This window comes from Molossus molossus, unplaced genomic scaffold (genome assembly GCF_014108415.1).
Source record: "Molossus molossus isolate mMolMol1 unplaced genomic scaffold, mMolMol1.p scaffold_m16_p_19, whole genome shotgun sequence".
Lineage (NCBI taxonomy): Eukaryota > Metazoa > Chordata > Mammalia > Chiroptera > Molossidae > Molossus > Molossus molossus.
In genome coordinates, this window is record NW_023425354.1 from 40,937,439 (window position 1) to 40,961,073 (window position 23,635).

A 23,635-nucleotide genomic window follows, 5' to 3' on the forward strand; every position below is an offset into this window, starting at 1 on the left:
GCGTGCAGTCCAAGGGCCCGGCGTGGCCAACGCCCTTGGTGTCGCCTGCAGACCTCTTAGGGCTCCTGCCGCCCAGGCACCCGAGAAGGCCTGTCCGCTTCCCATGACTGTGTGGCCGTGGGCAAGTCACGGGGCCTCTCTAACCTTCGCCTGCTTCTCAGGAAAACGGGGTGACCGCTGAGGGCCTGTGAGGACTAAGTGAGATAATCTACACAAACTACAGAGCCCAGTGCTGGGCACGTGGGCAGTGCCCCCCTGGCCCCTATTCTGGGTGAAAGGAATTTCCCCAAGGGGACCCAGCTAATCCCTGGCCAGGCAGGATGTGTTCCCAGGGGGGCCGGATCTACTCTCTGCTGCACTGCCTCTTGGGTCCTGCGACTCCCCCTCCACTCCTGCCCCACCCCAGCCCTCAGTGTGGGCAGTTCATCATGGCCATGTGGCAGTTTCTTCCTTCTCACTGCCTGGCCTGGTGGCTCTGCCCACACCCACCTCCCCCTTCACCTGCCCTTCTGAGGTCCTTGCCACCTTCCACAGTCAGCACCCCTGCCCGCTTCATCCCGCAGCCTGGGAAATGGGCCCCTCGCTCCCTCCGCACACACCTACCTGTCACCTTCCTCTCCGGACAGCAGCAGGGCAGCAAGAAGCCAGCGTCCAGGTCAGACGTCAGGATGGGGTCAGCTCACCAGCGTTCATTCTGTGTGCCAGGCGTGGTGGGACCTGGGACCCGTTCCTGAACCTCTATGAGCCTCAGTTTACCAATTAGAACCCAAGGACAACACTAGTAACCCCCTTGGACTGCCTGGTGGATTTACCAAAGTATGTACGATGCCCAGCTGGCACCAGGCTATCCGCGGTGCCGGTTTCCTGCCCCCCCTCCACTCCTGAGGTCTTCAGGCACATGCAGAAAGAACGCCTGGGGAAGATGGGACCAGCCTTACTCACCAGAGAAGCTGAGGCCCAAGAGGCCCAGCGACTTGCTCGGGACGATGTCTATGCTGGCCATGGTGCCCAGGCTTGCCCGTGCCCAGCTCTGAGCCTTGACCCTGGGACTGACAGCCACCCCCCACCCCCCCAGCAGTTGCCTGGAACCCTTGACCCCAGCAGCACAGACACAGGCCTGCGGTTTGCACGTACTGTCAGCTTTATTTCTTTCCATGCCGAGAGATACAGGAGCGTGAACTGGTGGGTGTGGCGCGGGGGAGGGGAGGCCCGGCAGTTCCCTAAGGGGCGTGGGAGAGGCGAGCCAGTGCTCCGAGTCCGCCGGGACCTCTGTGTTCATGCAGCCAGAGCTGGACCCACGGAGGGGCTGGGACAGCAGGGCCACTGTTCCTTCCAGCTCCGGCGAGGCCTGTGGGGACAGTGTGGGGCCTCTGCCATCATTTTCCCCTGGTTCATTTCTCTCTTCTCCCTGAAATGCTGAAGCTGAGGACCAGTGGCACCTGCTGGGAGACCTGCGACTCCTGCCCAGAGCCGGGGCCTGTGAATGGGCAGTTTCCATAGACCTCATGTCCCCCCTGACCTGACCTGACCTTGCAAGTGACACAAATACTCTGCGTCATCCCCAGACACCCCCCCCCCCAACAAACAGGGCACCTCTATTTTGGCCTCAGAGCTTCCATAAAGCAAACAATCAGCCCTTCCTTGAGGGCAGGGAAGGCTGGAGTTGATCCCCTGGTGGGGCGCTGACTCAGGAAAGCCTGCCCCAGAGGGACCCCCTGGGCCCTGCACCCCGCCCCCCGGTGGTCACTCAGGTTTGACTGCGCTCGCTCGCACCCAGAGCCCTCCTGGCAGACAGAGCCTCTGAGCTAAGGACTCCCTCCCAGGGGCCTGTGTGGAGGGTGGGAGAGCCTGGTGGGGGCCCAAGAGGAGGCATGAGCCTCGTGAACAGGCTCAGGGGAGACATTCCTGGCCAACCTGGAGCCAGTCTGGCTGTGGCTAAAAACCTGCCCCCACCCCACCACTGTGCGTAGCCACCCAGGCTGGTCCCAGGGCCTCCCCGGGCCGGCAAGCCCGCAGCGTCTCTCTGAGAGTCTGGGAGCCGAAGCCAATGGGGAAGGTGGGCACAGGAGCAGCCCCCGGGGACAGAGCCTATTCCAGAGAGATGTTCGGGAGAATCTGGAGCCAGAAGCCAGGCAGGAGGCCCAGGGGTTCTGCTCGGTTCTTTCAAGCATCCCATTAGGTCTTTAGACAGAGGCCTTGGTGTCCAGCCCCTGCCTCCAGGCATGTGAGTGTACCCCAAAACCAGGGCCCCCCACTCTCCCACAGACTAGACCCAGCCAAGCTCTTCCCTCTGTCTTGGAATTCTCCAGACCAAGAAAAATAACCTTCACAGAATCTCTCTGGCCCACTTCCCTGAGGCAGCACACACACGCCCAGGAGCCCTTGGGGAGCCCCTCCCAGGGGTGATCCCAAACTCTCCTCCAGGGAAGCCTCTGCTGTTTGGGGGTGGCCAGGGGCACAGGGCGGGGCACGGAGATTCAGCTGAGGCTGGGTTGGGAGCCGGGACCCATGCTCCATCTGAGCCACTCTGCCTGGGGCCCCAGATTTACACCCCAGACCGTGGGGGACCGTGGCAGGAGAGAGCTCAGGCCCGGGGTCCTCCCTGGCTGACAGGAGGGGTGGGGAGGGCAGGCCCTAGGATTCTTGGTTATGCCCCAGACCACAGCACAGGGAGGGAGCAAAAGGCGGACGGGGGCACCCTGGGAGACCCCCAGGACCGTAGTTCTCAGCAGATACTCCCGGGGAGGTCGGGGGTCATGCTGTCCCTGTTCTGCCTTCACCAACGGTCCTTAGGGAGCCTCCACCCTGCAATGGGGGATGTGAGTGGCTGTCACCTCCTTCCGGGGCAGCTGCCCGTCTGGGTGCCGAGGTGCCAGGGCAGGTGCTGAGCATTGGCTCGGCCTCTGAGATCAGGGCACTGGCTAGGATGGCGGAAGGCGTGTGGCACAAGGCATGCAAAGTCTTTTTCGTCCCTTCTCAAGAAAAGTACAAAGATAAAGCCAGTCCCGTGTCTTTGCTCCCAATCACACGGGGAGGGTGCTCTCCTCACCGTAGCTCATCTGTTCGCGGGGCTGGTTTCTCCTCCTGCTGGCAGCATATGCTGTTCGGTAGATGCCAGGAAACTGGAGGGACGAGGAAGAGCCAGAGCACTGGGGCCACAATGCCTGCTGCGTCCGAGAGATTCGATCACAGTGTTCACCGGCTTCACAGTCAGTTTCCTTCCTTCCTTCCTTCCTCTGGCTTTTCCCATCTGGTGGGGACTGGAATGGAGTGACTTGGGGGTTTCCTCCGAATTTGTGCTTTTGGAGCTTGGGGACAGGTGGGCCCTTGGCAGTCACCGTCTTGTCCTCGTGGGATGTGGGGGAGGTGGTTGGGAGCTCCAGCTGGCCAGAGCCTGGCTGCTGGCAGAGCCCTGGTTACTTCTGCTTATTCTGAACTGTAAAGCAGAGAACGGTTATGGCGAACTGAGCTCGGAACGTGGGGTCTTCAGGTCCCTGTTTTGAGGATTTGGGGTTGTGTTTTCTAGTGGGAAATGGCAACAGGGATCATCTGGTTTGGGGTTCTTGGGGGAACTGAACTCCTGCCAATGAGAGGACCCCGTGGCATGGGACCCCTGAACCCTGAACCATCTCTGCTTGAATTTCTTAACAAAAGCTAAACAATTCCCGTTACCATTTCAAGTTCCGTAGCTGTCATGTGCCATCGAAAGAGTCGTGGCTAAAAGGACAAGCAGCAGCAGAACCAGGGAGACGGTGGCATCATAGGGGGATACCGAGGCTCATGCCCCAGCAAGTGGGTCCCTGCCGCTGCCGTCCCTGCGCACCCAGCAGACTCAGATCACGGAACGTGCTTCGGGCCAGGCAGACAGGTGTGGAGGACGTGGGTTTTGAACCCAGCAGGCTGATTACAGACCTGACCTCTTGGAAATGGCTCCCCTGCTTGGATGACTTCCTTGGGCCACCTCTGGGTGCTCACAAAAGTGTTACTTTCTGACTTCCTCCGCATGCATTGTGCCCTCTGGCCTGGCCTGGCTGTCTCAGCACGGACACTCCACTCGGATGGCAAGTCCACAGTTTACAAAGACGGTCACACCCATTGTCTCAGGGGTCACTCACAAGAGCCTCTGTGCTGGAGGCCTCTTCCGGCTACTTTAGACATGAAAACCCCTTGGGTTCAACTAGACAGACATCGGCCCAGGGCCTGGGGCCATCAGAGACTCTGACTCCACCCTTTCCCTCTAATCCACTTCCCAGAAATCAGACAAGTCAGCCAGCCCTGCTCAGCCAGACGCTGCCGGGGACTGGGTTGCTTTTCTCTGGGTTAGAGGGTAGGCTGTACCCACCCCCCAAGTAGGCTCTCCCCCCCCTCCCGTAAGCTCCCCCCCCCCCGTAGGCTCTTCCCTTCCCCCACTGCCCCTGCCCCAGGGGGCCAGGCTACACCCTTGGTTGTCTTCGTGACAAGCAAGCTGGCATGTGGCTGGGCCTCACCTGCAAAGTTGACAGTCACAGCCACAATGATGATGATGATCCCCATGACGATGAAGGTGATGCTGAGCAGCCGGGCCAGGCGGCCCAGCCTCCGGGCCCCATCCACGTCCCCCTGCTGCATGCTACTTCGAGACTGCAGAGAGAGGGTGGCAGAGACCTCAGGAAGCTGTCCTCGAAGCTTGTGGGGGCCCCTGGCCTGGGCCTCTGGAACACACCAGTCCCCACTGCAGCCCGCACTCCAGCCGCCCACTTAGGGACGACGAAGTGGCCTTCTCCTAGAGAAGTGGCCTGGATTCAAGGGGCCAGGACCCTAACCAAGCCTGCCCCTCACTGGCTGAGGACAGCTGGAAACAGCACACAACGCAGAGTCACAGAACCACAGGGTGGTAACCGAGGGCCTGAAGGGTGGGCCAGCTCCAGGCTCCACTGAGCCGGTGGGAGCAGATGAGCCAGGCCCCTCTGGACCCCCGGCCCAGGCTCACTGTTGTGGCTGCACCGACATGCCAAGGCAGTCCCTTTGGCTTTTCCTGTGGCCTGATGGGCCTGCCTACTTTTCTCGGTGAGCCCCCTCTTACCATAGAAGAAAAAAAATTCCCTGGCCCTGGCCGGTTTGGCTCAGCAGTTAGAGCGTCGACCCGTGGATCAGAGAGTCCCGGGTTTGGTTCCCGCTAAGGGCATGTACCACGGTTGTGGTTTGTCCCCGGCCCTGTTGGGGTCATGTGGGTGGCAACCAGTTGATATGTCTCTCTCACATCCATGTTTCTCTCTCTCTCTTCCTCCCTCTCTCCCTCCTGCTCTGTCTGAAGATGAATGCAAAAATGTCCTCGGGTGAGGATAAAAAAAAATCCCTGCTCCTCCCTTTCCACCAGGAACCACATTCTTGTTCGACCGAGCCCACTCCCCAGTCACACCAGAAAGGCAGTGTCTTGGGTTTGAACCAAGAAGGATGGGCCTGGGGGAAGCCACCCACGGCTCACAGTGGCCCCACTTGCTATTCCACTCCCCAGCGAGCTTGGTTTTTCTTGGTTTTCTTGGCGAAGTCAGGTGGGGGAGGGTGGGGACGGAGAGCACCCGGAGAGGCCCCGGGGTGGCGCAGTAGGTGGTGTGTCGCAGGCACCTGCGTTAGTCACCTTGCTGCAAGGGCCGGCCTGTGCCCTCCAGCTCTGCAGCTCCCGGTGCGCCCTGGACTCCAGCGCAGGCGCATGCAGGAGTCCACCAAAGGGACGACTGCCTTAGGCCACTTATTTGGTTATTTATTTTCTGATTATTTGAGACCCCTGCGTTCAGAACAGACATGTACTCAAGTACCTTGATGAGGATGAGCATGGTGCCTCGTTGAGTCCTTATTTTGTGCCAGGCGGCTTGCAAAGGATGACACCTAAATGATCTCATTTAGCCTCAGATCATCCTACGGGGTTGGCAGTGTTGCCCACATTTTTCTTTTTTACTGTTTTAACTCTTTATTGTGAACATGTCTAAAACAAAAGGTGCAGGAGAGCATGGCTGTTGCCTGCGTTTGAAGAAACTGAAGTTCAGAGAAGCTACCCTTCCTCTCTCTCTGTTCCCTCCATGTGGGCACCCCCTTCCCCAGGGTTCTGTCCTCTTCACCTCTCAGAATTCTAGCCAACCCCATGCCCACCCTTACCCCATGGTTCCCTGTTTCAAGCTCCTTCTAGTCCAGCCCACTCTCCTGTCACAGGGTCACTCAAACTCGTTTGCCCGCAACCGTAGCTTCTGACTTCCCCTCTCTGCTCCTGGCCCTGCGCTCCGTCTTCTTGCCCAAGCCCCAGTTACTGAACCTGGATTCCTGCCCAGCCGGTGTGGCTCAAAGGTTGAGCATCAACATGCACCACAGGGTCACTGGTTCGATTTGCGAGCAGGGCACATGCCCAGGTCGTGGGCCCAATCCCCAGTGGGGGGCCTGCAGGAGACGGCCAATCACTGTTCTCTCTCCCTCTCCCTTCCTCTCTCTAAAATCAATAAAGAAAAATTATTTTTAAAAAAGAACCTGGTGTCCTCCCACTCTCACAAGTCCCCTCCCAGCCCACCCTACTAATCAGTTTCCACTCCCAGTCAATTTCATCACAACTGCCCCCTCTGGGTCTCTTGCACCTGCCCTAGTTTCAGGTGCCACTTCTCGTTCAAGCCATGACAACAGCCTCCTGAAGACCCCCTAGGCCCAAGCTTTCTTCTTCTCCCTTCTATTCCCCAAACCACAATTCCCCTCCACAGATATTTACACCAGGCACTGTGCTAGGTACCCCTGGATAAGCAGTATGCAAGAGAGTCCCAGTTCCTGCCTCACAGAAGTTACGGCCTGTGGGGAGGCTGGCCTCCATTGTGATCACACAAATAGAGGTAGAATTGCAACTGTGGGTAGTGTTACAAAAGAGAGGTACTTGGTACTATGAGGCCTTATAAAAGAGGAGACTCAGAGACGACTTCCTGGAGGAGGATATTTGGATTGAGATGTGAAGGATGGGTAAGGATTAAATAGACCTTTTTCGAAAGAATGAAGAGTATTCCAGGCAGTGAGAACAGCATGTGCAAAGGCCCTGAGGGAGACCCTGCACAGTAAACATGTGGATGTTCCATACATCGTTGTCTGAAGGAAGCAGGAGAGATGATAGATAGAGCTGAGAAAGTGAGCGAGAGGCGGTGGGTGGGGCCAGGCCGGGCAGGGCTCTGCCCGCACAGGACAGAGGTTGGTTCTTACACCAGAAACAGTGGGAAACAGTGAAGATGTAAGGTTAGGGCAGAGGAATGATTTCCAAAGTACCCCTCAGGCTCTATGGGATCAGAAAGGAGCATGGGAATCAGGATCTGATGCAAAAGTTCAAAATGATGGCGGCTGAGTTCATCACTCCCTCTTAGTATCTTCCATGGCCCCCCACTGTCCACAAACCAAAGACCAAACTCAGGTTAGCATTGCATTTTCTGATTTTATCTTCTCCTCTTCTCATCCACAACCTCCGGGCCTAGTCCATCTGAGCCACTCCGGGTGTGAGCACAGACTCCCACAAGCCTTTGCTTGTGCTGTTTCTCCGGCCTGCATTGTGCTCCCCCACAACACCACATGTCCACCTCCTCCATCCTTCAAGGTTTTGCTCCAATGCCACCCCCTCTGTGAAGCCCACCAAGATTCTTCCTCCTTCACCAGAATAATAAGTATCCCTAACGTTATTTGAAAATTTACCTTGTGTCAGGAACTATGTTAAATGCTTGCCATCCATTAGTGCATTCCATCCTCCGATCACCCTGTGAGTTAGGGGTGTCATTAGGCTACTGACAGGCGAGGAGCTGGAGCTGGAGCGCGCAGGCGTCATGAGAGAAGCAACAGGAGAAGTGCGGAAAGACCAGATCAAGAAGGGCCCTGGGTCTCACAGAGCAGAATCTGGATTTTGTCCTCTCTGCACTGGGGGAGTGTATAACTGGGTAAGACAAACAGAGGATTTCTTCATGACAGGAAAGAAAAAGACCCAGTAAAGAAGGAAAGGGAGAAAAGACCAAGGAATGATGAGCGCCCCAGTGTCCCGGGTCAGCAGGTCTGGACTTGAGCACAGGGTTGAACTATTGACAGTGGAGAAGACCATGAATGTGGGTGCAGGTGACCTCACACCTGGACAGGTCTGTAGCTGGATCTGGGCAGGAAGTAGCGAGTATTCATGCCTGTGACCCTCAGGGGTATCAGTGACAACGGACCAGTGTCATCCAGTGAGAGGTGGAAGAGAAGGCGGGTCCGGCTTGGAGTGGAGCTCAGGCAACAGGCCTCCGGAGACTCACCCTCCCACCTGGACATGGCAGAGGCCCAGCCAGGAGCAGGGGCAGCCTCCAGCCCCCTAGAAGGGCAGAATGGCTCAGAGCACAGGTTCTGGAGCCAGAGCTCACGGGTGCCTGTCTCAGCTCCATCATTTCCTGGACAAGTGGCTCACCTACTATGTTTCAACTTCCTCACCAGGCGACATTGGTACCTGCCTCACTGGGTTGTTGTGGGGATTAAATGAGCTAATACAAGTAGGGGGGCTTAGCCTGGTGCCTGGCAATAGTACGTGCTCAATAAATATAGTAATGAAATATTCTTGTTGTCAGGAGATTCCCATCCCTCCACTGAGTCTGAGAAGGAAAAGGGATCATAACCCTTCTCTAGGGTTCTAGGAGGAAAGTTTGTCTGGAAGGTCAGGGTGAACTTACTAACAGCTCGCCTTTCACTTTCAGAAACGTCCCAGCTCCGAGGTTTTACACATTCACTGCGTGCCCACCACCACTTCTCCTTTTTCTCTTTCTTTCCTCCTCCTGCCCTCCCCACCCCGCAGCTTGTGGTGGCCGTGGGATGGGAGGACTTTGCATGCTCCTCCTGGCAGCTGCCCCAGTGGGGCACAGAACTTTGCCATCCTCATCTCTGATGCCCCCTCAGCAAGGGTGCTCCCTCTGGCACCGCGAACAGCAGAAGCTCACTGTAGAGCCGTTTTCGACAGCTCCAGTTTCCGGGAGAGAATCCTAGCGTCTCCCCTCCTAGACTTCCCCCCTGTCTCTCCCCACCCCAAATACAATCAGGTAAGAATCCCTGACCTTTCTGATGTCCCTCAAGTCTGTCCCTACCTCTCTGGTCCCAACTCCACTGCCCCAGCCCACTCCCCGTAGCTTCCTCCTCACGGTCTCTGTGCCACCCTTGCCCCCATCCAACCTCTTCTTCACGGCCAAGGCGAGGTCTTTGAAACCCAAGCCTGGTCACATGACTCCCTGTCAGAGGGATACGGTCATGTCCCGGTGCCTTTGCGCGTACTGTCTCTGCCGGAATGCCTTTTCTCAGTACCACATCGCCACCTCGACAGCTCCTCCCGGTCCTCCAGGAGCCTCCTCCAGTACAAATGCCCTTGGCTCCCGCAATTGCCCAGCCCCCCTGCACCGTTCTCTTTTCCTCTCTTCCCACCTGGTGGCTATATCAGTCTCTCTCTTTAGACTGTGAGCTCCTTGAAGGCAGCGACCTGTTTTCTAACCACTGAGCTTAGCCAGTGGACTGCTCGGTCTCTCTTCTTTAGCCACAGAGGCGTCAGCCCTTGCCTCCCGGTCACCCATGTTCCTTTGAGCCGGGAAGACACCACTGAAGTTGCTACACTGTGGTGTCAGACACTGTATCCACACCATCCATCGTAAACCTCACCACTGTTCTGTGTTAGACTCCTGATCTGTAAAACCCTACTTTTAGAAACAGAAGTTCCCCGCTAGCAGCTGGCACTCGGGTCTGAAGCCTCCCCCCCCCTGCCCCCCACTAATCGCCAAACGAAAGACCCGCTCCTTGGCTGCAGGGGCGAAGGAAGAGCCTGCTGCTCTCTCATCCCCATTTAGCGGCATCATCTTCTCCTTGTACAAAAGTGCTTACATCGAAGGCACAATAATAATTGCATTAATGATTGTAATAACTGTGAATTAATAGATCATCTGTGTTTGCAATGGCAGTGGGAATGGTGAGGGAGAAAATGCCTTCAAGGTAATAGATGAGGGCTGAAAAACACTGACAAACGTCTGAGAGCAGGTAGGGGGTGGGGAGGAGGCTGGGGAGAGCTGCCGGAGGCTGAAACCAGCCGGAGGAGGGTGGCAACGGAACTTCTCAGGAAAGAGCTTCCTCTGCCCCTGAGGCTCGGGCCAAGCCCCAGCACATCCGAGGAGAACTGAGAAGAAGCACCAGGGCTGATCAGCTATTAGTTCTCCCAGGGAGATCAAGCATCTCCATGCCCCCTTCACAGCCCTCTCTGCAACAATGTGATTGTTTCTGGAATGCCCTGACTACAAGTTAACCCTTCAGTTGCTGAAGAGTGGGGAAGAGAATAAGGGGATCAATGGTCATGGACGGAGACTTGACTTGGGGTGGTGAACACACCATACATGTACAGATGATGCATTGTAGAATAGTGCACCTGAAACCGATATAATTTTGTTAGCCAGTGTCACCTCAATAAATTCAATATAAAAAGAGTGGCAGCCTGGCAGGTGTGGCTCAGTGGTTGAGTGTTGACCCATGCACCAAGAGGTTGCTGGTTCGATTCCTGGTCAGGGCACATGCCCAGGTTGTGGGCTAAATCCCCAGTGGGGGGCATGCAGGAGGCAGCCAGTCGATGTTCTCTCTAATTGATGTTTCTATCTCTCTCTCCTTCTCCCTCCTCTCTCTAAAATCAATAAAGAAAAAATATTAAACAAAACAAAAAGTGGTGAAGAATGGCGGGGATTGGGGGGCGTCCGGAGGAGTAGTCAGGGCAGCTGAAATGGTGGGTGGGAGGGGCTGGAAATGCTTAAGAGCTTGAGATAGCAACTATTTACTGACTGATTCCAAAGCTTGTCAATATTTTCAGCTACCTGACCAGCTGCCCGTCAGACTTGGGTGGGACTCGGCACTCTTGTTGAATGAATGGATGAATGAAAGTCAGCCCGCACCATGTCAGTTAAATGATGAAGCTATAAAAAACAAAACAAAACTAAGAAAAGCCCAGCTGGTGTGGCTCAGTGGATTGAGCGTCATCCCATAGACTGAGAGGTCCCAGTTTGATTCCTGGCCAGGGAGCATGTAAGAAGCAGCTAGTCCATGTTTGTCTCTCACATCAAGGTTTCTATCTCTCTCTCTAAAAAAAAAATTCAATAAAAACATATTTTTTAAAACCTAAGAAAGGAGGTGTTGCCCTGGCCAGTTTGGCTCAGCAGTTAAAGCGTCGGCTTGTGGTCCAGAGAGACCCAGGTTCGGTTCCCACTAAGGGCACGTACCTTGGTTGCAGTTTGTCCCCGGCCCTGGTTGGGTTGTGTGGGTGGCGGCCACTCAATGTGTCCCTTTCACATCGATGTTTCTCTCTCTCTCTCCCTCCCACTCTATCTGAACAAAAAATGGGAAAAATGTCCTCGGGTGAGGATTAAAAAAAAGAAGAAGAAAGAAAGGAGGTGTTGACCCCGCTCTGGACCTCTGCAATGTTCCCAAGTGCTGCAGAAACAACCCACAGAGAAGGGACTGCTTGGGGGCTTCCCCCAAACCACAGACAGGGCTGCCCAGCCCCCTGGGCTATGTAATGAGGGTGAGACTTCATTATCCCCAAACTGGTTAAAGTCAGAGCTGCCTGTCCACCGGAGATCTGCCCTTTCCTCCGACATTGCCAAGTTTCATTTAGTGTTGATAATAACAGCAACCGCTTCCATTTACCATGTGCCAGCTCGGTGCTGGGTGAGTTCACACATATTAGCTCATTAATCCTCCCAATCACCCAATAAGGTAGATGGCTTATTACACCTATTTTATAGATGAGGAAACTGAGGCTAAGGAAGGAGGCTGAGTGATTTGCACATGGTCATGTGGCTTATAAAGGGAAGGGGTTGGGACGCTCACTCAGGCCTCTCTGACCCTGATTTTGTCACTGTTGTCAGCTGAAGGCTGCTGCCTGGGGTCCACTCCCTTCGCGGGCAGGAGGCCTGGCCAGCGCTGAGGCCATTTCTCAGCCTGACCCAAAGCAAGATGGGTGAAGCCGGCCTTGCCCTGGCCAGCCCGGGAGCCTCATGGGAGCCTGCAGTTCTGAGCTCGGCCGAGTCTGGGCAACTCAGGTAGAGCCCCTGATCCTCCAGCCCTGGTCACAGCAGGCCACTGTCAAAGCCACAGTGGAAGGACACTGCTGGTCCATTCATCTTCCACTGATGGTGTGGGGGGAGGGGCAGTGGGGGATGGAGGGAGAGGGAAGGAAGTGGAATTCTTCTCTCCCTGCACAGATGCCTGAAAGGTTTGGCTTTCCTAGGAGGGACACACCATCCTCGTCCCCAGAGGTAGATTCAGGTGGGACCTTGGCGAGAACACTGGATTCGGCGTCCAGCTGACGTGCCTCTTACCGGGTGTGTGACCGGGAACGAGGTGCTGTTCTGTTCATCTCAGTTGCCTCGTCTGTTAATGGGAACAATTAGCCAGACTCTGTCAGCCTCATGTTAGGACACATCTGCTGACAGTAAGCTCTAGACAGGCTGCCAGGGCCGTGGGTCTCCCTCCACCCTGGATCAAGGGCTTGATTCTCCAGATGGTAACCAGGGGAAGACTGCAGGTGAGGAGTCCTGGTCTGTCCCCAGGACCTGGAGACACCAACCCAGGAGACCTACTCCTTTTCCACACTCACCTGGCCCTCCTTCAGCCCTGCTGCTGTTTGGGTGGGACCGAGGGTCTCAGCCTTAGATGAATAATTGACCCCCACCCTCCCTGGGAAATGGGGGTTTCCTGTGAACTAGACGGGCTCCCAGAAGAGGGAAGACTTGTGGGCAAACCCACCGCCCCTCCCCGCGGGCGGCCTCTGGTGCAGGAGGCAGGCTGTGCAATGCGTGGGAACAGGGGCTGGGCTCCGGACATCCCATCCTGGGCTCCCTACCACTAGCAGGTTATTGCACTCATCTGTATTTCAGCTTTCTATCTGTAAATTGAGAGTAATGACAATAACTAGACCTCATAGGATTATAGTCCGGGTTAAACGAGATAACATATATAAAGTCTCTGGACCCGTACCTAACATTTAGCAAGCGCACTGGATGGTAGTGATATTATCCTTCCTCACTGGGTTTCCTCGGGTCCCTTCTCTCTGGCTCCTAACAGGTCCCTTTAGAAATTCATCTCCACAGCTACACTCCACCCTCACCTCAGCTCCTCCTCTGAAATCTCCACCCCCCCCAACCTCTCTGTCACCCTCACACCCTCATAGCACCTGTCCTTTGACTTCTTTGAGCCTCAACCTGTGACCAACCTCCCTCTCTTCCGAGGCCATTGCCAATTCCCTGGCCTCGCCCCCTCCCAGCCAGCCCGAGCCTCGGGCGCGTCATCTCAGCATCTTCTGTGCCACCTGGTCCCGCCCTCGGGACAGTTCTGCCATCCTCAGGTTTGTGTGGGCTCGTTGTCACTCCAGTGACCCTATATCTCCAGCTGGACAAAAGCCACACCACCGCGCAGGCTGATAACGACTCAGACCCCTGGTCCCAGCCTCAGCTGAGCCCGCAGGCCACTGACCTGTCTGTCCCTAGTCACCTCTTCTCCCTTCTGCCGTCAGACTCTTATTTCTCAACAAACAGCCTTGCCCTCCAGGACCCTGGGCCATGGATCCCATGCAGAATAAACCAACTCCGTTTGAGTACTTCTCTCTGCTTCTGCCCTCATGGCCTCTCTGAGCTCCCAGGAAGGAGGTTTTCCTTCTGGATCCTATCCCTCCACTCCTCAGGGACCTCACCTCATCAATCACCTCTATTTTTTTCTTAAAAGAATTTTTCTTTATTGATTTTTAGAGAGAGAGAGAGAGAGATAACATCAATTGGCTGCCTCCTGCATGCTCCCCACTGGGGATTGGCCCACAACCTGGGCATGTGTCCTGACCGGGAATCGAACCGGCGACCTCTTGGTGCATGGGTCGATGCTCAGCCACTGAGCCACAACAGCTGGGCTCACTTCTCATTTTTGCCTAAGCTTCTCCATCACCAGGATCACCGGGGTTTATAAGTGGCCAAGCTAGTGGACACTCCCAGCCTCGTTCAACCTGATCTCGACGCTGCATTTGGCGACTCCCTCGGTCTTCGAACTCGCTCCCCCCAGGTGTCTCCCCGTCTTTGGCAGTGTTGCTTCCACCTCCTGGGATCTTTTCAAACCCCTTTTCTGTGCACTCCCCCTGCCCACCCCGTAATCGCCGTGTGCCTCCGAGCTTTCTCTAAGACGGCGCGTCTGTTTGAGTTGAGTACCCAAGAGCCTAAAGCAAACACCGCTCCGGCCCCTCAGCAGTCCCCTCAGCGGCCCCTTCCCAGGCCCAGTGCTCAGCTCAGGCCTTCACATCCCGCCTGGACCGCCTCCCCGATGCCCCTCCTGCCTGCTCTGTTCATTTCCCACAGTGCAGTTGGGCACTGGTTTTAAAATATGAACTGACCACATCACGCCTCTACTCAAAATTTGAGAGGCTCCTCAGAGCCACTGGGATACAACTGGAATTCCCAGACGGGTCCTTGCCCGCCTCCCGTGACCACCACACTCCGTCATCTTCCTCATGCCGAACAGACCAGGTCTTATCCAGCTCCTTCCCAATGCCTAACACGGGGCCTGGTTCACAAAAAGACACATCGTCTTCTACCACTTAGATCCCTCCAAACAAGCAACTTGCCACTCTAGTGAATGGCCCGAGTTACCACTTTTGGAGGGTTTCCTTGCCCCTTGCCACGGTCCAGTCTGTTCATCTGTCACCTGCACTCCTGCAAAGGTGCCTTCTCCCAAGTCCAGGCTCAGAGGGGCCCCTTTGGTCCCCTTTTCACCCTACACAGACTGATCCACCAAAATGGAAATCTGACCACACCCCTCTCTGGCTCCGAACCCGACGATGTATATGCTCCAGCCTGAAAACTCGGAGCCAACGGAGAGAAACCAGCCCTGAAGGACCACACGTTGCACGAATCTGTGTATGTAAATTGTCCAGAAGAGGCAAATCCATAGAGACAGAAAGATGAGTGGTCGCTTAAGGCTTAGGAGGGATTTAGGGAAAGGTGGAGGGTGATAGAAAAAAGCTACAGTGTTTCCTTTGGAGATGGGAAAATGTTCTAAAACTGAGAGTGGTCATGGGTGCACCTAACTATGAATATACTAAAAAGGCATTGAATTATGCACTTTAGATAGGTGAATTGTATAATATGCAGATTATATTTCAAAGCTCTAAAAAAACAAACAAACAAACAAAAAACCACAGCAAGCCTGTGATGGTTTCCATCGCTCACCAGGGAGATACTCAGCTGCCACAGAATTACTGTTATTGTGTAATAGCACTTAGCTGTGTGTTGTTCTTACGCACTTGGTATGGCTTGTCTCATTTCATCTCGCACAGCTCTATAATGCAGGAGTTACGGTGGCAACCCATTTTGCAGGTAGGAGTACTGAGAAGGAGAGGTTTGAGTGATTTGCCCGAGGCCACACAACACCTTGTGGTTTTCTCTAGCATGACTACCTCTTGCGATGTGCTGTAAGGATCTGTTTACAGGTTTCTCCGCACCGGACTGGAGGCTCCCGGGAATTGGCGATGATGTCTGCTTATCACCCCGTTCCCTGCCCCTGGCCCAGCGCCCACCAGACCTGACTCAAGAGGCCGAGAAAGATATAGAAATGTACCAAGTGTGGGCTCACTGGTTTCCCAGTCTTGGGCCCAGGTTTCCTACAACAAAGGCAGCTCTACCCAGTCTGGACCCTGCCACGCCCACCAGGATTCTAGCAACTGTTTTCTCCTGGGCCCTTGCGTGGTTTTCCTCCCCCACACCTGCCTCCCCTCCTGGGGCTTCTCCCTGTAACCAAGAGGTTGGCCCTGCCCAGAGCCACCAGCTGCACCCCTGGGGCCTGGCCCTGCCCCGCTGTCCCAAAGTGCAGCAGGCACACAGGACGCTCCTCCAAGGCCCCACCCTGGGTCCGGCCCAGCCCCGGCTCCTGGGCCCATGCCAAGTCCCTCTGACTTAGGAACATTGCCAGTGTCCTCTGACATCCTGGAAGGAGGGCAGGGCTGCTGGGGGCTGGGGAAGGCTGGGCGGACGTAGACAGGGAGTGTGAGGAGTAGGGGCTTCTCAGAGGGTGGCCGGGAGCAGCAGTGACCACAGCTCCGAGGGGCTTGGTGACAGGTGACTCAGCAGCAGAGTCTCTCCCGAGGGAAGCAGACAGTCTCTGCCCTCCCGGTCCTCTGGCCTCCACCTGCCTGGGGCTAGTGGTTGACGGCCCTTCTCCTAACTTCTGTCTGGAAGTCACTGCCTGCCCGGTCTGTCTGTCTCTCTCCTTCCGACACCTCAAAGTCCCATCTGCTGACAGTGTCTGGGGTCCTCTGTAAGTAGCTCTATCCAAATGGCCTGGTTTGGGGACAATCTAAGAATTTACTCAGAACCCTACAGCACAAGTGCGTGAGAGGCAGAGAAGCCCACACGCCCTCCTTGGCAAGTCTAGCCATGCCCTCTGACACTTTCACCCGTGGCCCCAACCTCCCCACCCTGAGGACAGATGGTGAAATCAGTGTAACCACCAAGCCCAGAGGGCCCAGCAAGAACTACCCCCAGAGCAGCTATCCCCTCAGGGCATGGCGGGGAAACCAGAGCTGGCAACGCTTCTAAGAACGCCCAGGGGCCGGGGAGAGGTGGGGGGGGAGACTGTGGGGGGCTGGCTCCTCTCCTGGGAACATGGGCCCCGGGACTCCATGCCTGCTGCAACCTCTGCTGCTAATACAGCCCTGCTCAGGAATGACTGCTCAGGAATGACTGCTCAGGACAGCCCGCCCCCGCCCCACCGCAGACCAGACCCCGACCCGGCTGTCTTTCTGTCCCGTGTGCAGAGCGTAGCTCCGGGGGCTCCCTGGGTCCCTCCCCAGCAGGTTTTGAGCAAAGTGAAGCTGTGCAGCCCAGGAGCAGAGATGGAAGAAGACAGCAAACAAGAGCTCCCCTGGCCCCTGGCCCCTTCTCCAAGGGAAGTAGCAGGCCAGCTGAGAAAGGAGTTCTCTCCCCAGGTCCCTAGCACCCAGCTCTCTTTACACCCACGCCAGGGACATGTCTGCTGTCCCCTGGGCCCAGCCCCTGCCCTGGACCCAAGAGCAGCTCTTCTTACCATGATAGAAAAGATGAGGGGGATGAGGTTGAGGGGCCAGACGGGGCAGAAGCAGGTGGCGATGGCAAGGATAAGGTAATCTTTGGGGACTTCTCGGTCCTGGGCATAGGAGGTGGTGGCAGTGGAGGACGGCCGCCTTGAGCTGACGTACGAGGGCGACCGGGGGAGTGAAACCTCCCGGTGCTTCTCAGATCCCACCTTGAAGGGCAGGCCGTGGCCATTCTGCTCCAGGTCCAGAGCCCCTGAAAGGGACTTGGACAGCTTCAGGGGCTTGTCATCCTTGTCCTCCACCTTGGTGAGAAGCGTCTCCTTCTCCGGCAGGTCCGGGGGTAAGGCAGCGTCTGGCTCCCGCGCCAGGGGAAACTGAGGATGCACCGGGTTGGCCATGTTCGCTTGGATCTTGAGCTGCTTCAATTCCAGACTGTGAGAAGGGGCTTCCGGAGGGACCTCAGCGCACCATTCCTCAGCTCAGACCGGGGCCTACAGGTCGGGGGCAGAGCTGTCACCAGGGAGCAGGTGTTGGGAGGGCGGCTTTTCCAGGCCAACAGAGTTCAGCGTCTGGATCCTGCCTGCTGCCCAGCGGAGCTCCTGGGAGCTGGAGATCTGAGCTCCATTCAAGTTGGAGGCCAACTTTGCTGGTGCTGCTGACAGCACAGATGGGCGTGGAAGCAACAGAAGGCAGCTCCAGGAGCAGAGAGGCTCCTTTCCAGAGTGAGGCTCCAGCTAAGTCAGGGCAGCTGTGTGTGTGTGTGTGTGTGTGTGTGTGTGTGTGTGTGTGTGTGTTCGCGCGTGCTCTCCAGGGCCACCCGGCTTCCCTCCCTCCCTGCCCTCCTCAGAGAAGCGTTTCCTTTCCAATTCCCTTCTCCCCAGAGAACCACCCGGCAGCATTCTGCCCAGTCCAGCGCAGCCAGCCCAGCCCCATTCTGCCCAGCCTATCCCAGCCCCGCGCGACTCGGGCTGGCCTCCGCTTCCCAGTGCAGCCCCAGGACCTGCTGCTCTGGGCTGGGGGCTCTGGATGGGGAAAAAGACAAAGTGGGTCATGAGGGGCTGTGTCTTCAACTGTCCTGGGAAACTGAGCCCTCCGCTTGTCTTCTACCGGAGCAGGCTGCGGCTGCCTCCTATCAGTTGGGAAACACTGGGCTCTGAGCCTATCGCATCCCACCCCAACCATGACCTCCAACTCCTGGAGGCATCGAGGCCAGAGCCTGGCTCCTGACTCCGGGAGAGAAGGGGAGATGGAGCATCAGTGTGGCCCCTGCCAGATCTTCCTGGACAAACAGGGCCCTCTGACTGGGTTTCTGAGCAGCTCACCAAGGTGTGGGGCAGAGGGGGCTAGGGGGAAGGGTTAGCCCCATCTCACGCCTGTCAGAGCTTTTCTGTGGGTGAAGAGCAAGCCGAGGTCCTCCTGTTAGGGGCTCCTGGGTTCCACGCTGACTGTGACAGGCCTCAGTTCTGGCTGCCTGTCTGCTCTGATTTTAGCTTTGTTCCTTTTATGTCTCCTCCTTGTTTCTGTCTCCTTCTCTGTTCTCGGCATCTCTTTCTATGTTCCCAGTCTCTCTCCTTACCTTTATAGGGGTGACCTGGAAACACCAGGGTGCATATCTGTGTGTGTGTGTGTGTGTGTGTGTGTGTGTGTGTGTGTGGTTTGGAGGAGGGTGTCGCAGAGTTTCAAACCCTAGGGTCATGCACAGTGGGGGGTTGGGAGGTTAGAGATGGAAGGTGCCCCAGAGGTGACGCAGTTCAAATCCTTTGCGATCACAGAGTAGAAAACCAAGGCCTGGAAATGGAAAGCGATGTTCACCTGAAACTGTATCCCAACCGGATACCAGTCTCTGGCCAGATCCAGTTCGGGAGCTAGTTTGAAGCAAAATGAACCATTTCAGCAGAAACAACTGACTTTGGGTTGTGTGTCCAGCTGGGTCCGGACGTGCTGCTTCCAGCAAGGTGGCGCAGGTGGAAGCCGGGCCAGAGACCGTGAAGAACTGGCCGCAGAGGGGGCAGAGGGGAGCCGCAACCAGCCTCGTGCCAGGGGAGCCAGAGGGACTCCTGCGGGCCAGTTTCAAAAATAGTTTGTGGCTTTGGGACAAATGTGCAGGTTTGATAAATATAACTACATTCAATTAAGAATTGTTGCTCAATAAAGAAAATCCACTGTTATTTGCAAAATGCAGGCCTCCGGGCAGTGAGCTGGAGGCAGTCAGTGGGCTGGGGGTGGGGGGCTTCTTCCTCACCTAGGTCCTCAGGAAGGCTCTCACCCACCCCAGACTGGGGCAGGGAGTTGGGAGGTGAGCTGGACTCCCCTGCCCAGTAACTTCCAGAAATGTGCTGACACCTTTTTAAATATGAGACTTCCTTCAGAGGTTAGCAAGTTGGGTCCCTGAGACCCCTTGGACTCTAAGTCAGTATATTATAAGAATAACCTGGAAACACCAGGGTGTATATCTGTGTGTGTGTGGTTTGGAGGAGGGTGTAGCAGAGTTTCAAACCCTAGGGTCATGCATGATGAGGGGTTGGGAGGTTAGAGATTCCCTGGACAGAATCCCATGTTACAGCCTGGAGATGACCACTGGGTGGCGGAACCCGGGCCCTCCAGCCCAGTTCTGTATCCTTTAGCCAAGTGACTGCTGAGGGCTTGACATGTGCCTGGTCCCAAACGACATGTGCTGTGAGTATAACGCACAACATTTCAAACACTTCGTACACAAAAAGAATGTAAAATATTTCGTTGATACTTTGTACATTGATTACATATTGAAATGATAATATTTGGGATATATGGAGCTAAATAGAACATTATTAAAATAATGTCACCTGTACCTTTTTACTTTATTTATTTATTTAATCCTCACCCGAGGACATTTTTTCCATTTTTTGTTCAGATAGAATGGGAGGGAGGGAGAGAGAGAGAGAAACAACAATGTGAGAAAGACACATAGACTGGCCGCCACCCACACAACCCCAACCAGGGCTGAGGACAAACTGCAACCAAGGTATGTGCCCTTAGCAGGAACCGAACCTGGGTCTCTCTGGACCACAGGCTGACGCTCTAACCACTGAGCCAAACTGGCCAGGGCTCTTTTTACTTTTTTTTAATGTGTCTACTAGTAAAACATGTAAAAACAAGTAAAAACATGGCTTGCACTATATTTCTATCGGGCGATGCTGGCCTCGAGGACAGAACAAATCTGACACAAAGAGGACTTCTTTCTTTATTTTTATAGGAGAAGAAGGGAGAGGGAGAGAGAGAGAGAAACATCTATGTGAGAGCGAAACATCAATTGGCAGCCACGCCCCAACCCGCCCCCACTAGAAATCCAACCTGCAACCTTTCTGTGCATGGGACCACCCTCACCCACCGGAGCCACACTAGCCAGGGTGGGACCTTTTGACTTAACAAAAACTCAAAGAGAAACGAAAAAGCCAAGAAGTCCCCAGGTTGGCCTGTGGCTATTACGTTGCTGTGGGGACTGGCCTTCGGGACTTGGGGACTTGGGTTTGCTCTGCCTCTGTGAGATTCTGGGCTCATGGTGCCATCTAGGGGCCTGGTGATGCTGAGGGGAGTGGCCAGAGGTGCAGTGGAGACAAGAGGGAGAAGGAGAGGTGGGGAGAAACAGAGAGAGGGAGTATCCCATCTGGGTTCCAGAGCTGCTGAACCCAACCCAGTGAGCTGCTCCAGCCTCCCCACCCCCTCAAACTCCAAATGAAGTCTTATGTGGAGGCCCACGGGCCATATTCATCATACAAAGTGAGCTTGGCCTGCACAATATTGACTCAACAAACGTTTTTTTAAAAAATGTATTTCACACACAAAATAGGTGTTTTAGACTTTTTGTTGTTGTTAATCCTCACCTGAAGATATCTCTCCATTGATTTTTAGATAGAGTGGAAGGAGGGAGGGAGGAAGAGAGTGAAACATTGATGTGAGAGGACACATCAAATGGTTGCCTCCCGCATGACCCCGAAGGGAGCCAGGGATCGAACCTGCAACTCAGGTACATGTCCTTGACCAGGAATCGAACCCACAACCCTTCTGTCCTCAGGCCGAGCTCCAACTGCTGAGCCAAACTGGCCGGGGCGGCAGTTTAGACTTTTAACATGAGGATCTGGGAACCCTGGGCCCATTTTCTGCAGAGTCGCAGGGTCAGCTGTAGCCTTTAGAAGGGAGCACACTGAGCTCCTCCAACTCCACCCTCACCTGCCAGCCTGCCTCGGGGGTCTGAGCTGTAGGCCCAGCCCAGCCGCACAGATGGATGTCCCTCCTTCTGGTCTAAAGCTGGCTGCTCCCTGGAGTGGGCACAGGGAACTGAAGAAAATCATTCCCTTCTCTGTCCCCCTTCGCCACTGGGCTATGAGGTCATGGAGGGCAGGCGTGCCCCCAGCGCCCTAACCCAGTGCCAAGCTCATAGTTCAGGGCAGCCGGGTGAACTGGAGGAAGGTGAAAACTCCAAGTACCCAAAGTGTGTCCACACCAACACTCGTTCCACCTCTGCCACCCCCAACCTGAGCTCCCCTGAGCTCGAAGGATGTAAACAATGGAGGGAAAGGGGACCTGCATACTGGAGGGTGTCCTTTGGACGGCGGGGTGGACAGGAAGGCACATCTCAGAAAGGTAGGTAAATTGGAGCCTAACCCAAGGGGAAGACATAATACAGCCCCTCACGTCTGTTCCCTACTGGCTCAGCGGGTGTCCGGAAACCCCACGGGGCTGACAGGGTGAGGATGGTTAAGCCAACTCCTCTCACGGAGGATTTCCCGGGCCCAGCTTGCTCTGCTCCAGAGGTAACGGCAGCATCTAGTATCTATACACATACACACACACACACACACACACACACACACACGTGCGTGTACACGTGCCAAATGTGAGGAAAACTCCATGTGATTGTACTCCCAACACAAGCACCCCAGTTTCACACCTATAAGGTAGGGTCCCTCCAAAGGAATCCACTTAAAATAATTCGTCCTTACTGTCTTTGCTCAAATCTCTTTCCTACTCCTCTTTGGAAGGTTCCCTAAGAAGACAAACCTTTCACCTTTTAAAAACAACGACAAACTACCTAATGGATATGAACCCTGATTACATCCCTCCAAACTCTCTCCAGGTCTGTTCATGTGCCGACATGTTTGTCTCCGATTGCAGTCAGTGGCCACAGACCCTTTTATGACCTTTCCTAACTCACCTCAATCTTCATTCTGGTCGAATACCAGGGTGAGCTTCTCCACGCCTCTCTGGCTGGGCACGGCTGCTGTTTCAAAGCTTTCGCTGTTCCTGCAGCGCCTCCGGGACTGCCTTTTTGCCAATTTGTTTTCCTTTTGGATTATTCCCTTGGAGTATTTTGATTTTGCCAAATGGACCTTTACCCAAACAGGAACAGATGCACGGTACACCTAGAAATCTGTAAATGTGCCTTTCCCCCCACATCCCTGACAACACTGGTTCTCATTGTCATTTATTTTTGCTGGTATATCTCACTCACTGCTGGAGAGGTGAGGTGCGCTTCCCTGTGGCGGAGGCAGCGTGTGTAAGGGGAGGGCTTGGAAGGCACAGGCTTCAGGAAAAGCCAGGAGACTGAGTGCACGGAGCCCTTTGTGGGCTGTAAAGTTGCTGGGAGGGCTGTAATTTTATTACCCTCTACCCTTTCAAAGTTAACTCTCTCTCCCCGTGGAACACTATTTGAGCGGGCCACTGGTGCTAACTTTATAGATACATCAATTCTCTTTATGTACATCAGTCCTTCATATTTTTTGGCCATAATTTTAGCAGCTCTGTCTTATATATGTTTTCTCTTTCCAGTACTTTTCGTTTTATGTTCATTGAATACCAATCCTCGTCCTGTTTTTCTCTGTATTTGGGGAAACCTATCTGGGCTCGGTTGATAATTTCCGTTTCTTTAACAGTCACACATTTATCTCCTCTTCACAGTGAATCAGTTATCTTGGAGAATGGATATGGTCTTGGGGGCAGATACAAAAATCAAGCAAGGGTTCCAAAAAGCCTGGAAGACACACAATTAAAGGTATTCTGGCCTTGGATCCCTAGTTCATCAGGGGAAGAAATGGGTGCCCGTTTGGTCAATACATACACGTAGGCACACACAAGTACTCACACATCACACATCTATATAAGCATGAACATGATGTGTGCATGTTAAAAAAAAAAAAAAAAAAACCTCAGAATGCTAGATAAATGCATATCCGCAGGGAAATATACAGGTGTGTGCATCAAACACAGAGCCCTGCTAAAACAGTGATAGTAACTAATATGTTGTGGACTTTAGTGTATAAAACACTTTCCTATGCAATGCTCTCCTTATAACAACCTTGTGAATAGAATATGTCTTAATAGCTTCCAGTCAGTGAGAGCTTGTCTGGGCCAGGCACTATGCTAAGTGCTTTAAATGCATTATCCCATTTAGTCTGCACAGCAGCCTATGATGTAAGTACTTATTATGTACATCCATTATACAGATGGAAACACCAAGGCTCAATGTCATGAGGCGATTTGCCAAGATTACTCAGCTGGTAAGTGAGGAGGCTGAGAAATACTCCTGAA

At 54.7% G+C, this 23,635-nt stretch overlaps 1 protein-coding gene across 1 annotated transcript; it reads right to left on the reverse strand.

The window, feature by feature from the left end:
- Positions 1–1,247: 1,247 nt before the first annotated feature.
- Positions 1,248–17,820, reverse strand: TRARG1 (trafficking regulator of GLUT4 (SLC2A4) 1). Its single transcript, XM_036270015.1, has 3 exons — positions 17,083–17,820; positions 4,488–4,620; positions 1,248–3,436 (listed from the first exon to the last, which is right to left on the reverse strand). The coding sequence occupies exons 1-3, from the start codon at positions 17,467–17,469 to the stop codon at positions 3,417–3,419; spliced, it is 540 nt and encodes a 179-aa protein (XP_036125908.1). The 5' UTR covers positions 17,470–17,820; the 3' UTR covers positions 1,248–3,416.
- Positions 17,821–23,635: the final 5,815 nt, after the last annotated feature.

Coding starts and splice junctions, on each gene's coding strand:
- TRARG1 (XM_036270015.1), bottom strand. CDS start 17,469: ATGGCCAACCCGGTGCATCCTCAGTTTCCCCTGGCGCGGGAGCCAGAC. Junction 4,621..17,082: donor CCCTCATCTTTTCTATCATG/GTAAGAAGAGCT, acceptor CTCTCTCTGCAG/TCTCGAAGTAGCATGCAGCA. Junction 3,437..4,487: donor TGTGACTGTCAACTTTGCAG/GTGAGGCCCAGC, acceptor TCTGCTTTACAG/TTCAGAATAAGCAGAAGTAA.